The 15454-nt window shown below is 42.8% G+C and overlaps 1 protein-coding gene across 1 annotated transcript; it reads right to left on the minus strand.

The window, feature by feature from the left end:
- Positions 1-5910: 5910 nt before the first annotated feature.
- Positions 5911-9832, minus strand: FABP5 (fatty acid binding protein 5; the record flags this gene model as incomplete). Its single annotated transcript, XM_080693737.1, has 4 exons — positions 5911-5964; positions 6567-6668; positions 6984-7156; positions 9754-9832. 4 exons carry the CDS (start codon positions 9830-9832, stop codon positions 5911-5913), a joined length of 408 nt encoding a protein of 135 aa, XP_080549863.1.
- Between the last annotated feature and the right edge of the window lie 5622 nt (positions 9833-15454).

Raw genomic sequence — 15454 nt, forward strand, 5'->3', positions numbered from 1 at the left:
CTCATAAAATTGCTGAGACTGGCCTCAAACCTCCTCCTATCTCCACCTCCCAAGTACTGAGATGATAGGCACCATCTCACGCAGTTCATTCAACATGTATTTATTAAGTGTCTTCTGTGCTGAGACCTCTCCTAATTGAGTGCTAGAAAGAGAGCACTATAAAAAGAGTTTCTTCTCAGTGGAGATTACCTTTTGGGGAGACCAAAATAGCCATAAACAATTAAAAGCTAATCAAGTAGATATGTATCTCTTTACTTTGTGAGTCAGGATTGGCAGTAAGGGAAGGTCTATGGGGAAAAGAGAGCAGTGCAGGGGAATGGAGAGGAAGAGGGAGGGCTGGGAGCTACTCTGTATGGTATGGGCTGGGAGTGACTCATTGCTAGGGTGACATCTGAGAAGAGACCTGGAGGAAGTGAGAAAGCTCAGGCTGGGAGTCCTAGGGGAAGATTGCTGTAGTCAGAGGCAACTCGAGGTCAAAGGACCTGAGGCAGGAGGCACCTTTATCAACAGTGGCCAGTGTGGCTGGAGGAGGTGTTTGAGCAAGAGTGGTGGAGATGAAATCAGAAGGGGCATTGGGAAACTGGAAGACAGCATGTCTATAAAGGCATGGGCCTCTATTTCCATGGCATGAGAAGCCAGAGGAGAACTCTCAACAGAGGAATGACAAAGGCTGTCTCTGACTTATGAGGGCTTCACTTAGGATTTTTCAACTTTATGATAATGTGAAAATTACACACCTTCGGTAGAAGGTCAGATCTACAACCTCTGGTCTTTTTTATGTTTTCTTTTTGAAACAGGGTCTCAATTTGCTCAGAATCTCATTATGTTGCTGAGGTTGTCCTTGAACCTGCAATCCTCCTGTCTCAGCCTCCCAAGAACTGGGATTACAGGTATATACCACCATACTGGCTCAAATTTTGGACTTCGGTCTTTTCCTGGACTAATGTCCCATGGTAGGATACTCTGGTAGTGAGGGGTAGAAAGAAGTAAGCAGATAGGACCAGAGGGCCACGGTAGAAAAATTTCATTTCCTGAGAGGCAACAGATGCTAACTAACTTCCAAATTTCCTGAAAAGTGATAATGAGATCAAAAAGCTCCTGAAAGTGACCAGAGCTTCACAAAACTTCAGTTGTTTCTGCTAATAATCCATCCCAGGAAAATCCAGGAAATAACATCTGGAACCACAAAGAAGGGCAGTATGCAAATCCCAGGAAACTGCCCCTGAGACCCCAACTAGAAAAGGAGGCTCAGAAACATAATCCCCTAGACCAGCCACTCTAGTGGTTTTTCCCCACTTGGTAACCCCTCTCTTTTTGGAGATTTCCTCTCCTGTGCAGGTTGCATTGGCTCTGAGAGTTGCCTGGTGTTTTGCCTGGGCATCTCTCTTCTGGTGACCAGAGGCATCCACTGGACGTCAAGGTCGACTGACGCCCCCAGGGTGACCCCCACCTTTCTTCTGGCAAATCAATGGACTTTGGAAGTAAACAGTTTAACAGTTGACAGCAATTATCTTGGGCTACTCTCAAGTAGCATCTAGAAGGAAGCTGCCGGATGCCAGGGTCCCCACTACCCACGAGGGTATTCTGCCTCTTTTCCCCTTCTGTGTTCTCTTTACAATAAACTCTTCACTTGTCTTTCTGTTGTTTGCGAGTGTCATCCTTCAAATTTTGTAGACAAGAACCCCAGAAAGGAAAATGTCTATTTCAGTGACACTGGGCAGCCCTTAGCTGCCAGCATCGCTCCATCAGCTGAGATGTCATGAGAACAACCACAACCTGCAATGTGCTGTGACGCTGTGCTATGACATTTTGTAGGTTAGATGTGTTAAATATATATTTTTACTTACCATATCCAACTTACAATGACCTCACCGGTCAATGTGCATCTGTATTCTAACCTGTGCTTGAAAATGGTAGCTCTGAAAAGATAGAGACAAAAACAGGCAGAGAAGAGGAGAGGAGAGATGATGTAGTATTTGAAGCCTGGTGGTATTTGGGGACATGATAAGGAGTAATTGAATTCTAGATACATTCCAAAGACAAAACTAAAATGATTTGGTAGTGGATTAGATATAAAGTAGGAAGAAATAATAAAAATCAAAAGTGTAAGACATTTAGACTGGGAGTCAAAAGAGTGAATTTCCCATGGACTGAGATGAAGAATACTGCAAGAGGATCCGTTTAAAAATAAAAAATAAGAAATCCCATTTTTTAAAAAATCAGGCTAGCATCCTATGCTATCCAAATCAACAGATGATGAAATGTATGTATTAAAATTTATATTTTAGCCAGGTGTGGTGGTGCACACTTGTAATCCCAGCATTTGGGAGGCTGAGACAGGAGGATCCCTCTTCGTGGCCATCCTCAGCTACTTAGTGAGGCCCTCTTGCAACTTAGTGAGACCCTGTTTCAAAATAAAGAATAAAAAATAGGTCTGGGAGTGTAGCTCAGAGGTAGAATGCCCCTGGGTTGCATTCCTAGTACCGCCAAAAAAATTATGTTTTAATTAATAAAAATGAAATAAAATTTAAAATTTATGTCCTCAGCTACATTCACATTTTAAGTGCTTAATGCCCACCCATGCGTGGCTAGGGCCTACAAAATGGCAGAATAGTATTATAAAGTATTTCAACCATCACTGTCACAGTGCTCTTGAAACATTAAGCCTTTACTCTGGAGCCCCTGCTAAGCAATTTACATATATTATCTCACTAATATTTAAAATGACTCCATGAACTAAGCAATGTGATATCCTTCCTCTCTCTCTCTCTCTCTCTCTCTTTCTCTCTCTCTCTCTCTCTCTCTCTCTCTCTCTCTCTCTCTCTCTCTCTTTTTTAACTGGAGATTGAACCCAAGGGCATTCAATCTGAAGGTGAAGCTACACCTTCAGCCATTTTTATTTTGAAACAGGGTCTCCCTAAGTTGCCAAGGACCTTGCTAAGTTTCTGAAGCTGGCCTGGAATCTTTGAGCCTCCTGCCTCAGCCCCCACCAAGTACTGGAAATACAGGTGGCCAAGTACAGGGAATACAGGTTAATGCCACCATGTCTGGCTGCAATGATATGTCCTTAAACAAAGAAGGTAACTAAGGTTCAGAGAAATGAAGTAATTCGCCTTCAGGCAGTTACTAAAGGATAGAGAATAGAGTTGGATTCCAAGATTGTGCCTTCATAGCCCAACCACTTAAATCATGGCACTATATTTTAGAAAAATTCAAGTAGTTTGAAATGAGGCATCCCCAGGGAAATGCTTAGGTTACTGAAGCAGACAGAAAATCAGGAGATCTGATAGTTCTGGGATAAAAGTGAATTTCTGATACTGTGTGTTGTAGAACTCTACACAATGCATCCTAGTAAACTATCAACTGAGAAGGAATAAAAATAATTAATGAGGTAATCAATGAGGTCACTGGTTTTAGGCCTTTTGATGAGTGGGTGATCGTGAAAGAATTGCTTAGCAGAAAGAGTTTGGCACCAGTTAGCGTAGAGGTGGGATCTACTTGCTCTACCCGGTGGTTTTCAACTTGGAATATGGTGCCATGTCCTTAGAGGACATCAGGAAATGAAGAGAATGTTTGGGGTAGAATTGGAATAGGGGGGTGCCACTGGCACTGGCCAAGGCATGGACATTTTGTGCCCATAATCTTAGGCTGCTAAGAGACCTATGATGTTTACCACATCGTCTGGAGCAAAGTTCTCAAAACTGTCAACAGCTCCACCAACTGAGAAATATGAGCCTACTGTCCCTCAGGCAATGCCCTACCCAGTCCAGAAGCCAAAGCAGTAAGGGCATTAGAATATGGTGGCGGGTGGCACGGGTTGTGTGGACAGATAGAAGTGGAACTCCTATGTGGTCTCTGAGTTGTATAAAATGGGACCATTATCATCTAAATAATGTGGAGAACTAGAGAACTATAGTTAACATGTGTTTTTAGGGTGGTTCTGATAATTGCATAACACTTCAACAACTTGTCCCAGTGTTTGGGGGGAGAATATTGAATAAATGTACAAAATTATTAGAAGTAAAAAGAAAAATGAAAGAGAAACTCTAAAATGGAGGCTAACCTAAGCAAGATAGTAATTCATACAAAAGGGAAGTCTAAAACAGCATTGTTCAGTAAAAAAACAGATGCAAAAGTACAAGCACATGGAATTGTTCAATTTTTCCTAGCCAGGTTTAAAAAGATAACAGACAAAAGTAATTCTGTTAATAGAATAATCAACTACACTAGAAATGACTTAAATATGTAGGCAATATAAAAAATTTAATGAAGTATTTTTCCTTTTCATACCAAGTTTTTGAAATCCTATTTGTACTGCTCAGTTCAGACCAGCCACATTTCAAGTGCTCAACAGACACACGTGGCTCAAGGATATACATCGGACAGCACAGGACTAACCTGTTAGGAAGAGCCTGACTCCCACTGACTGCCAGCTCCGGCAATTCTCAAGAGAAGATTCTTACCAGCTAACATCTGGCACATGGAAGGCGATTCTTAAAGTCTCAACCAGTACATTTGGGAACTTTAGACTCAGGATTTCTGTATAAGAGGCAGTGCTGTGGAATGACTAAGGTCAGAGGGGACATAACCAGATAGCTTCATAATCCAGCTCTACCACTTCCTGTGTCCTTGGATAAATTAGTGAGCCAAATGCCTGTTTTCTTATTTGCAGAAGAGATAGATAATAATGCCAGCCAAAGTAATGTAACTCTAGGGATCAGGTACACAAAGCTTGATCTCAAGAGTCTACAAACTATTTCTCCAATGGTGAATGTTGTAATTGGCTCTGAAAAATGGAACTGATTCACAAGAATTCTGTTTTTATATGGCCTATATAGGTAGATGACATACAGATATGTGTATATATAAGTATATATAAGAAGTATTTTAGAGCTGTATGACTTTTATAACTCCTGTAATGAGCACATTGTGTTCTCTAAGGCTGGGAGTACTCCTCAAAGGAAGCAATGATTTGTCCAGTGTTCAGATGCACCTTAACCTCCAAGACACTTTGCAGAATGTAACAGGTCCTCGGTTAGCTTTGCTAAATGTATCTGCAGCTGTAGAATTCCTGAATAATAATTACCAGCATACCATTAAAAGTATGATTTAGGCAATAAGGCCAGTTTAACCTTGGTTCTAATATTTAAATTAAAAGTTTACACAGCTGCTTTTTATTGAGAACAGTTCCTACCAGAAACAAAATCCTTGAGCTGACACAAAGTTCAAATAGTATAGAACAAGCTTAATGATTGGCCTTGTATTTGTTGCAAAAATAGCTCTACATATAAATCACTAATATGTAATCTCAATATAGTACCCTTACGACTACCCTAGAATTTATTCCATTCATAATTATTAAAATATATCTCTAGCCGGGCGTGGTGGCGCACGCTTGTACTCCCCATGCTTGGGAGGCGGAGACAGGAGGATCACAGGTTCGAAGCCAGCCGCGCTGGCTTAAGAGACCGTTTCGTCTGGGAGTGTAACCCGGAGGTAGAAAGGTTTCCAGGAACCCCAGTACCACCAATATATATATATATATATATATATATATATATATATATATATATATATACATACATATACATACATATATATATATACATACATATATATACATATATATGTGTATATATATATATATACACACACACATATATGTTATATATAATTTCTTATAAAGTTAAAGAATGCATACCACATATATTAGCACAAACACATTTATTTACTAACCAAAGGGATGATTCTAATTAAACCAACACTTTGAAATAGTTGTACGTAAAATGTTTGTGATAAAGAAATAACTGAACACAGTAATGAAAAAAAAAAAGCGGCATGGAGATTTGCTCATTGAACTGAGCTGTTCATTCTTGCAGCTAATTCCTGTCCAAAGTAATGATGAAATTTTTATTCTACTTTTTCATAGACTCGGGTACAGGTGACATTGTTCATGACGCACTCCTAGAAGAAAGAAGGACATTAAAAAGTTAGCCTCGTCTTACAATGGCGATGAGGAAACGTTAGGATCAGAATCTGACAAAATCTTATAATCTACTTTACTGATGGAGACAATCTGTTTTAAGATTCCTGGGCTTGAGAGAAGCTAGAACCTGTTGTTTTGTATATAGTATGAATATGCTTTACTGAAAACAAAAGTGTTGAGGATTGTCTTTAAATTATTCATTTGGTCTTGGCAAACATTAGGCCTCATTTAAAAAAAATGGAAAACGAATGCCCAAGAGGGCAGCTTGGTGGCCTGCCAAGATTGGTGATGCACAGTGACGCAGCAGCCGAGCAAGGATGAAACCTGGCACCAGCTTCATCCTGGGCCACATCATGTCCCTTCTCTCTCCTCACCAAGGGCTGTCTAACTGATGAGTCTTCTCAAATTTGTTTTCTGGGTTTATTTATTTATTTTAGTGGTACTGAAGATGAAACCATCGGCATTCTGCCTCTTTTCCCCAAACTTTGTTCTCTGGTCCGTGAACAATGATATGGAGCAGATATGGGAGCTACCTGTACAAGCAGGAAGCCCAATGAACCATCAGCAGTTGGACACTTACCACCACTAGTTTCCCATCTTTCAATTTTCTTGTGATTGTGCTTTCCTTTCCATCCCACGCCTGATGCTGAACCAACGCGCCATCTACGAAGTTACAAACCGTCTGCGAAAATAAAGTGTACTTTTTAATCGTCCACAGCACAGGTTTCCATGACTCATAACCTCCCTATTCAACATTTCATTTCATCTTCTCTTTTCTGGGTCTAGATCATCAATCACACTGATGTTATTGATAACAAAATACCTACCTTTCAGTCTAGAAGTTCATAAAAGATATTCCAACTATTTTATGAATTTGTCACAATTCAATTAATAAAATAACTCTTTTATTAAGCTTGACTATAAAGAGTAAAAAATATTATTAATATAATTTATCATTCTGGAAGCTTCTGGGATTTTATAAAATGTTATAGCTGACCTGAGTTTTCCTGCCATCAGCTGTAGTTTCTTCAAACTTCTCTCCCAGGGTACAGGAAAACTGTGTTGTTTTCAAAGTGCTTTCAGTTTTTATGTTGAGGTTTTGGCCGTCGACAGTGATGATACAATCTGGTTTAGCCATGGCACCCATTTTTCGCATGGTCAGTCCCACTCCTGTAGAAAGTTATATCATGTTAAGTAACAGGAAGACTGGTGATAATTTACATACTAAAAGCAACAGTTCAAGTGTAATCACTCTGCCTGGCATATTCTCATGTAGTCGCTTAATGTTAGCATATATTCAGTGCTTACCATAAGTACATTAATCAAAAAAGACTTAAAAGAACCCTGAGAGGTGGATAATGTTATTGTCTCCACCTGACAGATGCGAAAGCAAGGCACTGAGTCACTGGCCTGAGCTAGGAAGTGGTGAGGCTAGAATCAGCAGTGCAGGCAACATGGCTCCATATCTTGGCTCCAGCCGCCACATTACGCTGGCCTTCAACAAGTCTGGGAAGACTTCACTCCCTAACTGCATTTACTCAAAGTACAAGATAAAAAAGCAAAGACAAAGGATTCAAAATTGCAAACTCAAAGCTAGCTCAGTCTCTGATACAGTGGAATCTGCCAGCCATTGTATTCTGATTCCAGCACATCATCTGGAAGAGAAAAAGCCTTTGACAATAAGTTACACAAAGTTAAAAAAAAAAATTCTGAGCTCTCCCAAAAGCACAATGTTTTAAGTTAGCAGAAGAAATAGGATGCTAATAAATGGAAAAAATTTTCCTTGGAAAACAGAAAACACTTAAAAGCTGTGTAACTCAACATGTTCCTTTTCTATTTGGGGGGTAAGATTTTTTTCCATTTATTAGCATCATGATTGTTCCACTAACTTGAAACATTGTGCTACTGGAAGAGCTCAGAACTGATTTTATTTTGTATAGTCTATTAATCACTATAGTTAGATGGCTATGGAATTTCACATTCTTATATATTAATTTATAATCTGTAATTTCCTCCTTGGTATCGACATTCGCAAGGAATCTTGGATCCAGGCAAAATCCTATTTTACAAATGGGGAGAACCTAAGCACCATGACTGTCCCCCTCCAGCTTTGTCTTTTACCAGCTCCCGGCTGGTATCTTTTGTTGTTTGGGGTCACTATTTATTCTCCCTCTGGACAAATAGGTAGGCCCTGTTCTTCCCACACCTTGGTGGTTCTCTTATGGGTTGAGTCTTGACAATTTCATCACTCCAGAATCCTGGCATGTCCTTTATTTGGTCCTCACACCTGTGCATAAACATAAATGCTGTATGACCTGGACAAGTACCCTAAGTGGCTTTTCCCAAGTCATCTTAAGTCTTTGAAAAAGAGAAAAATACTGTGTTATTGTTTTCCTGACAGTATCGTGAATCCACTCCTGATTCACCACAAACTACCCTGAATCCCACACTGCCTTGATAAAGACTAGTGCAGGAACGATCCTCAAGTAACCAGAGACAGGGTGTCATTAGGGGTCATTGCAGTGACTTCACCGGGGAGCAGTCAGCTTAGTATTTGGTACTTTTGATAGTGTCTGAAGCAACTTCTAGTCCCAGTAGCTCCTTTGGGGGTGGGAACCCCCTCCCAGAGAGGCCTCCATGCTATGCTAACTCCAACCTACTCCTTAGTGACCTGTGACAAAGGTCCGTTTTTGTTTGCTTGTCTGTCCAATGTCTCAACTATGCGGTCACTGTCATGAAAAAAAGCCAGCAATAGAAAACAAAGCACTATTTACAGTGACAGAGACAACCTGAATCTTCATACAGAAAGACTCCTCTCTGGCAAGGCTTTTAGAAGTCAAGTGTCTTGGCACACCACACCCATCTTGTAGCAGTAGCTGCCACAGGCCAGCTGTTTCTGATTACAGTTTTCCAGCCAAGCCCACAGTCTGCTTTGCCTCTCACCCTCTGGACACAGGGAACAGAAAATGAGCTTCAGCACCACCCAGGCAGCAGGTCTTCTTTCTTACTGCCATCCGCCCACTGCGGTGGCAGCCATGGTGCTGTCAGTGCCACTCCAGGCCTCGGTGCTCCCCAGGGAGCTGAGACAACCATATGGGCCTGGCTCACCCGGTGAGAGCGGGCAGAGGACCTGCAGCCTGGAAATGAGCCACGCTGACCCTAAGCACACGTGTGCTAATGTGCAGAGAAACCGTGGGGATGCTGCTGAGAGAAGTGGAGCTCGGGCTCCATTCAGAAGTTCTACGGGCTTTCTGCTGGAGACCGCGCCTCGCCACACAGTCCAGGTGGGGATGAGGAGAGGGGACCTGCGCGCCATCAGGGAACAAAAGATGGGGCAGGGTGAAAAAAGGGAGAGAGACAGGATGGCGGCATGAGGGGCGGGGAAGATGAGTAGTGGGGGGAAAAGGGGAAAGTTAAGGGGGCTTCCCGAGGGTTTGTGGGCGGGTCGCGCACGCTAAAGGACAGGGAGCCAGGTGGAGAGGCTGCTGCGGAGGCGCGGGGAGAGGAGGAGAAAAGAGTGGCGCGGACGCGGGGTGGCACATCCCAGATTCCCGCAAGGCGCCCACGCCCGGCAATCCCCGCGGACTGCCCGCGTAGCGCTGCGCCCCGCGGCATCCCGGGCCGGCCAGGGGTGGAGGGGCGATGGGAGGATGGGGGTACCCGCGAGCATCTCTCCCCCACCCGCATCCCACACGCCGACGGGGCCCTAAGGCCGAAACGGCCGCGCACATGGCGCGTTGCAGGCGCTGCCGGGCCCGGTGCCTCACCTAGCTCCTTCATGTACTCGTCGAAGCCTTTGCTGTCCGTCAGGCGCCATCTTCCTTCCAGCTGCTGAACAGTGGCCATGGTGAGCGCGGGCTGCAGGCTGGCGCGGCGAGCAGAGCGGGCTGGACGCTGGCAACGTGCTGAGCAGCGCTCGGCGCCACGCGGATTTATACAGGCGGCCGCGTGGGGCGGCTCCGCTCAGCCAATGGGAGGCGAGCCTCTCCCGGCCACGCCCCTCCAGGCCCCGCCCCCGGGCTGCCCGGCGGGGTTCGGGGTACAGACCCGCCCCGGCTGCAGGCCCCCGCGGGCTCTCCAGCAAGCGCGGGCTCGCCCGGCGCGCCCACGTCTCACGCTGCAGCGCTCGCAGGACCCGCGCCTCAGCGCGCTGGGGAAGCTGGAGGGAGTAGAACCGCCCTCGGCCCACCTGCCCTGCACCCCCCATCCGGCCACCAGCACCCTGATTTTTCCTTTCAAACTACCGCAAGGAATCGATTAGCCCTCTAGGCGCGGTTGGGAGGAATTGTTTGATTGCCTGTTTGGTGGGTTGGTTGATGAACTGCTTTGGCTTTTTTTTTTTTTTTTTTTTTTTTTTTTTTTTTTTTTTTCCCGCGGGTCTGGGGATGGAACCCAGAGGCATTTGACCTCCGAGCTACACCCCCTGGCCAATTTTTATTCTTTTTTATTTTTGAAACAGGGTCTCACTTAACCTCTGCTTTTTGTCAGCAAAGTTGTGTCTGCATCTTACACCCTCCTATAAAAAAAAAAAAAAAAAAAAAACCCTTCCCCCACCTTCGGGCCACCCTGGCACTATTAGGGCCTCCAGGTGGGTCTAGCCCAACGCAGGCTTTTATCAGAAGCTGCCGGGTGGAGAGGGGGAAGTTCCAGGAAATTCGGTTTCTATACTCTGTAGAAAGTTTCAGCTTAAGTGACTGTCAATGCCATCAAGAATGTTTATTCAGGAGGCAGGTGGAGGCAGGAGTGTCGCAGGTTCAAGACCAGCCTCAGCAACCTAGCAAGACTGTTTCAAAACCAAAAAGGAAAAAAGGGCGGGGGACGTAGCTCAGATGTAGAATGCCTCTGAGTTTAATTCCCAGTACCCCCCCCACACACACACACACCAGAATGTTTATTAACTTATACTCCCCTACAAGGGAGCGAAATTGCTTCCTGCCCCCTTTTTGGTTCTTTAGCTGGGCTGTAAGTTAAACTAACATAAAACACATCATAGCCGGTGAAAATACACATAATTACATTGATATTCACAGAAGTCCCACAAGAAAGGTCAGACTGAAGTTTAGGTTGCTTTCTGAGCTACAGAAACAGGGGCGTAGGTTTCTGGAGGATAGTGGAAGTATAAATTATAGAGGGTTAGAGGAGGAATTGGATGGCAAATAAAGGTCACCTTGTTATACAGATAAATTGGGGAACAAAAGCCATACAACCATTTCTCATTTTCACTTTCAATGCAGTAAATAAATTATATTAGTTAATATTACTGTTAATAACGAATTACTTGAGATATCCCACACTTTATTATAAAATAGGCTTTGAGTTAGATGATTTTGCCCATCTGTGGGGTGAGTGTTCTCAGAATATTTAGGGTAGGCTGACCTAAGCTATATTAACCTAGTTATGTGTAGTAAGTGCGTTTTCAATTTATACGATATTTTCAATTTATGATGGATTTATAGAAAGGTAACCCCATCCTAAGCTGAAGATCATCTGCGCTTTAGTAATGTAATTTTCTTTACAGATACTCATTTATTTCACAAAAGAACAGCTTTTCAAAAGCTACTTCTGTGTCTGAAGTTTCTCAGAATAAGCAGCTCAAAATGTGCCAGGGAATCATATCTTGGAGTAGTTAGTTAGTACCCCAAACCCCACTGATGGAGATTTTTATTTTCTTCTCAGACTCTTGAGTATTCAGACTCCAGTTAGTTTCCTTTCTGACTCCATTAATGTTCTACACTTGTGTGTCAATCATGATAGTTTTCAAAGTGTTCTTGTCCCAGTATCTCTATGCTTCCGGGTCCCTGTGGGAGGTGAGATGGGGTGAGATGAGAGAGTTACTGCACAGGCTGGCTGCGTTCCTGGAGATGACAGTTTACTGAGTGCCTACGACAAGCGAGATGCCGTGCTGCCTGGCATTTATACCTATGGATTCTAGTCTCCACTGAACTTTTGCTAAGGAAGTATTAGCAAATTTTTCAGAAGAGGAAATAAGGTAAGGAAAGTTTCACAGTGGTAGAACCAGAATCTCCATCCAGGCCCTTCTCATGCAAGACCTTGTGCAATAGGACCACACCTGAGTGCCTTTCATTCACTGTATTTGTGAAGGAACCCAGAGCAAAGACCACAGTCACCCAGCCTAGACACTGGTTCTTAACCAGATTGAAACCTGAGGCTTCTTTGCCATCTCCTGGCACATCACAGGACATTTCCTTCCCTGCACTGCATCCCTTTGAAAATGCTGCCTTAAAGCCGGGTGTGGTGATGCCCACTTGTAATACCACCATTCGGGAGGCTGAGACCAGAGGATCGCGGTTCGCAGCCTCAGCTACTTAGTGAGGCCCTCTGCAACTCAGTGAGACCCGGTTTCAAAAATAAAAGAATAAAAAATAGGGCAGGGGCTATATCTTGGAGGTCAAATGCCCCTGGATTCCATTCCAAGACCCGCCCGCCCCCCCAAAAAAAATGCTGCCTTTATTTTAGGGTCACCTCAGTCTTTCTTATTTATGTATTGAGTCACACACGCCCCAGTAAGGGCCTGTATGCCCCACACCCAAGACTCTCCTGCTAGTCTTATCATCTATGAGATTAGGAAAATGAAAATTAGACTGGTTTCTTAAATCTCTTTCAGCTTATGAAATACTCCAGCAGCTCATGGCCTTGAAAAGACTATACTTCAGAACTCCTGTGCTGAAGGAAGCTGAGCACATTGTTGGCTCGGCAACACAGCTGCCAGCTTCCCACCACTTTGGGCAGCTCCTGTGCCCTTGGACTTGGGCTCTGAGTTTGCTGCTCCAACACATGTTATCCATTTTTGTATACTCCATGATAATAGGCAGGATTGAGTACCAGGGTACAAATTTTTAGATTATCGTAATCAACTGTGTTATAGAAATATCAGAAGGATAGTGTCCCTGGAGGATCAGGTAAGTACACATTTAAGAAATGGCTTTTAGAGCTGTGCGTGGTGGTGCACACTTGTAATCCCAGCATTTGGGAGGCTGAGACAGGAGGATTGTGGTTCACCATGGACAGCCTCAGCTACTTCGTGAATTCCTTTGTAACTCAGTGAGACCCTGTTTCAAAATAAAAGATAGGGCTGGGAGCATAGCTTGGAGGTAGAATGCTCCTGGGTTCCATCCCCAGCACAGCAAAAAAAAAAAAAAAAAAAAAACAAAAACAAAGAAAAAGGGGTATAGCTCAGAGGTAGAATGCCCGTAGGTTTCATCCCCAGTACTGAAAATAAAAGGCTTTTACCCCTGAAGCATTATCTAAAACTTAACCTTTAGACACAATCTTTACTGTGATGAGTAGAAATAATCCTTTTGTGGCTAAATAGATATTAGGAATACATCCAAAAATAACTTGTTAGTGACTCCTGTGGAACAAAGAAAGCCATAGTGACTGCTCTGCCGCCCAGGAAACACATTTAATTTATTTTTTATGTGCCTCATCAGATCATCTGATGTGTGTGTGTGTGTGTGTGTGTGTGTGTGTGTGTGTGTTGTGTTCACAGTTGGATCCATTATCATTATTACTTTTTTTTTTTGGTACTGGAGATTGAATCCAGGAACATTCTACCTCTAAGCTATACCCTCAGACCTATTTTATTTTTTATTTTTAAGTAGGGTCTCACTAAGTTGCTGAGGGCCTTTCTGAGTTGCCGAGGCTAGCCTTGAACCTGTGATCCTCCTTTCTCAACCTCCCAAGTATTGAATTATAGGCATGCGCCACCATGCCTAGCTAACATTATTCTTTTTTTGTGTGTGTGTGATACTGAGGGTGGAACCCAGGGTTTTTTTCTACCTTGGGGCTATATTCCCAGACCTATTTTATATTGGGTGTAAGCCACCACACCCGCTACCATTATTCTTAAGAAAGGAAAAGAATCTGAATGTTAGAGTATGAAGGGTGATAGGATCTAATCCAACCATATATATGTATCTTTTTTCAAGCTCTGAAAAGCATTATATAGTCTCTTCACTTGCTAGCTGAGGCAGGTGAAGACAGCATGTTAACTGTTCTACTCTATTTAACTCAAACCCGTATGAGGTATAAAAGCCAAAAGTGTTGTGAAAATAAAACTGATTAAAGTCTTATATGCCTTTATGGGGATTGTTGAGTGTTTCTTCAGTGGAAAAATAAAAGAATTATCACTTGATTGTAATGAATCACAAGATAGGAAACAAGAAAAGTCGTTTCAGCCTAGCCTACTCTTACAAACATTAGCGCTGATCTGGTCATTATTTTAGTAACAGCACATAGGTAATATAGCTGCCCATGTGTCATCCTTCCTGTAGGAACATATTGACCTGTTATTTTTATAGATGAAAACAGTGTAAGAATCAAGACTTACTAGCAACTCTTCTTTCAGCAGCTCTAGAAGATTATCTTTTGTAGAACAGCTGCAATTTTACTCAGTTTTGCTAGAGCTCAGTTTTAACATCTGTGAAGTTAAGCAGATGATATTAGACTGACTGATTTCGCAGTTCCCTTTCAGATATGAACTAATCCAGCAGTCCCTGGCCCTGAAAGTATATGCTCAGAATTACTCTATTTCCACCTAGTGGTGAAAACATATTATTTCTCTTAGGTTTATTTGATTCACATTAGTAGCTAGGTCTTCAGCTTCCATTCCACCATCAGACACTCAGCTTTGGAGGGCATTGTGTAATATGAAAGACAACCTCCCGGTTACAGTGTATGTGGACAGATGTGCCTCCCACCAAGCTGACTATAGTACATACTCATTCCTAAGGACAGCAAGCAATGATGGCCTAGAAACATACAGCTGGCGGAAAAAGAAGGGAGAACACCACACTTAATAAATCATTGTAAAGAATACCTATAGAAATTGATGTTCATGTACCTAAGTCTTCTCTAAGTGCCTCACCAGATGGATCAAAAAGGTGCAGGGACCAGCCATACTTCTCAGATTTTAGTGTACAAATCAGCTGAGGATCTTGTTAGACTGCCTATTCAGATTCAATAGCTTCAGAGTAGAAACCCCAATCATGCATTTCTACTATAGTTACAGGTGCCTGGGGACTATGCTTTGAGGAGCCATATTATAAAATATGCAAGAATCTACATATGATCTTGCCCCAAAGGGTGACTCTTCCTTTAGTGCATAAGTATTTTTATTACATTTCTGTAAAATATTTTCTGATTGTATCCTTTTTTTCTGGTGCATATTAATTATACAGAATGATGGGCTTCATTGTGGCATATTTGTGCACACAGGAAAATATAATTTGATAACTTTCACTCCCCAATATATCCCTTAGCTTTTTTCTTCCCTTCCCAGATCTTCCTCTATTCTACTGCTATTCTTTCTAATTGCATGGAATCTCCCTTTTTCTCCTTTCTAGTTTCCACATAGGAGAGAAAACATACTTTTCTCTGCTAGTCTGATTTGTTTTATTCAAAATTATGGTCTCCAGTTCTCCCATTTTCCTGAAAATGACAATTTTA

This window comes from Muscardinus avellanarius (genome assembly GCF_963383645.1).
Source record: "Muscardinus avellanarius genome assembly, chromosome: 4".
NCBI lineage: Eukaryota > Metazoa > Chordata > Mammalia > Rodentia > Gliridae > Muscardinus > Muscardinus avellanarius.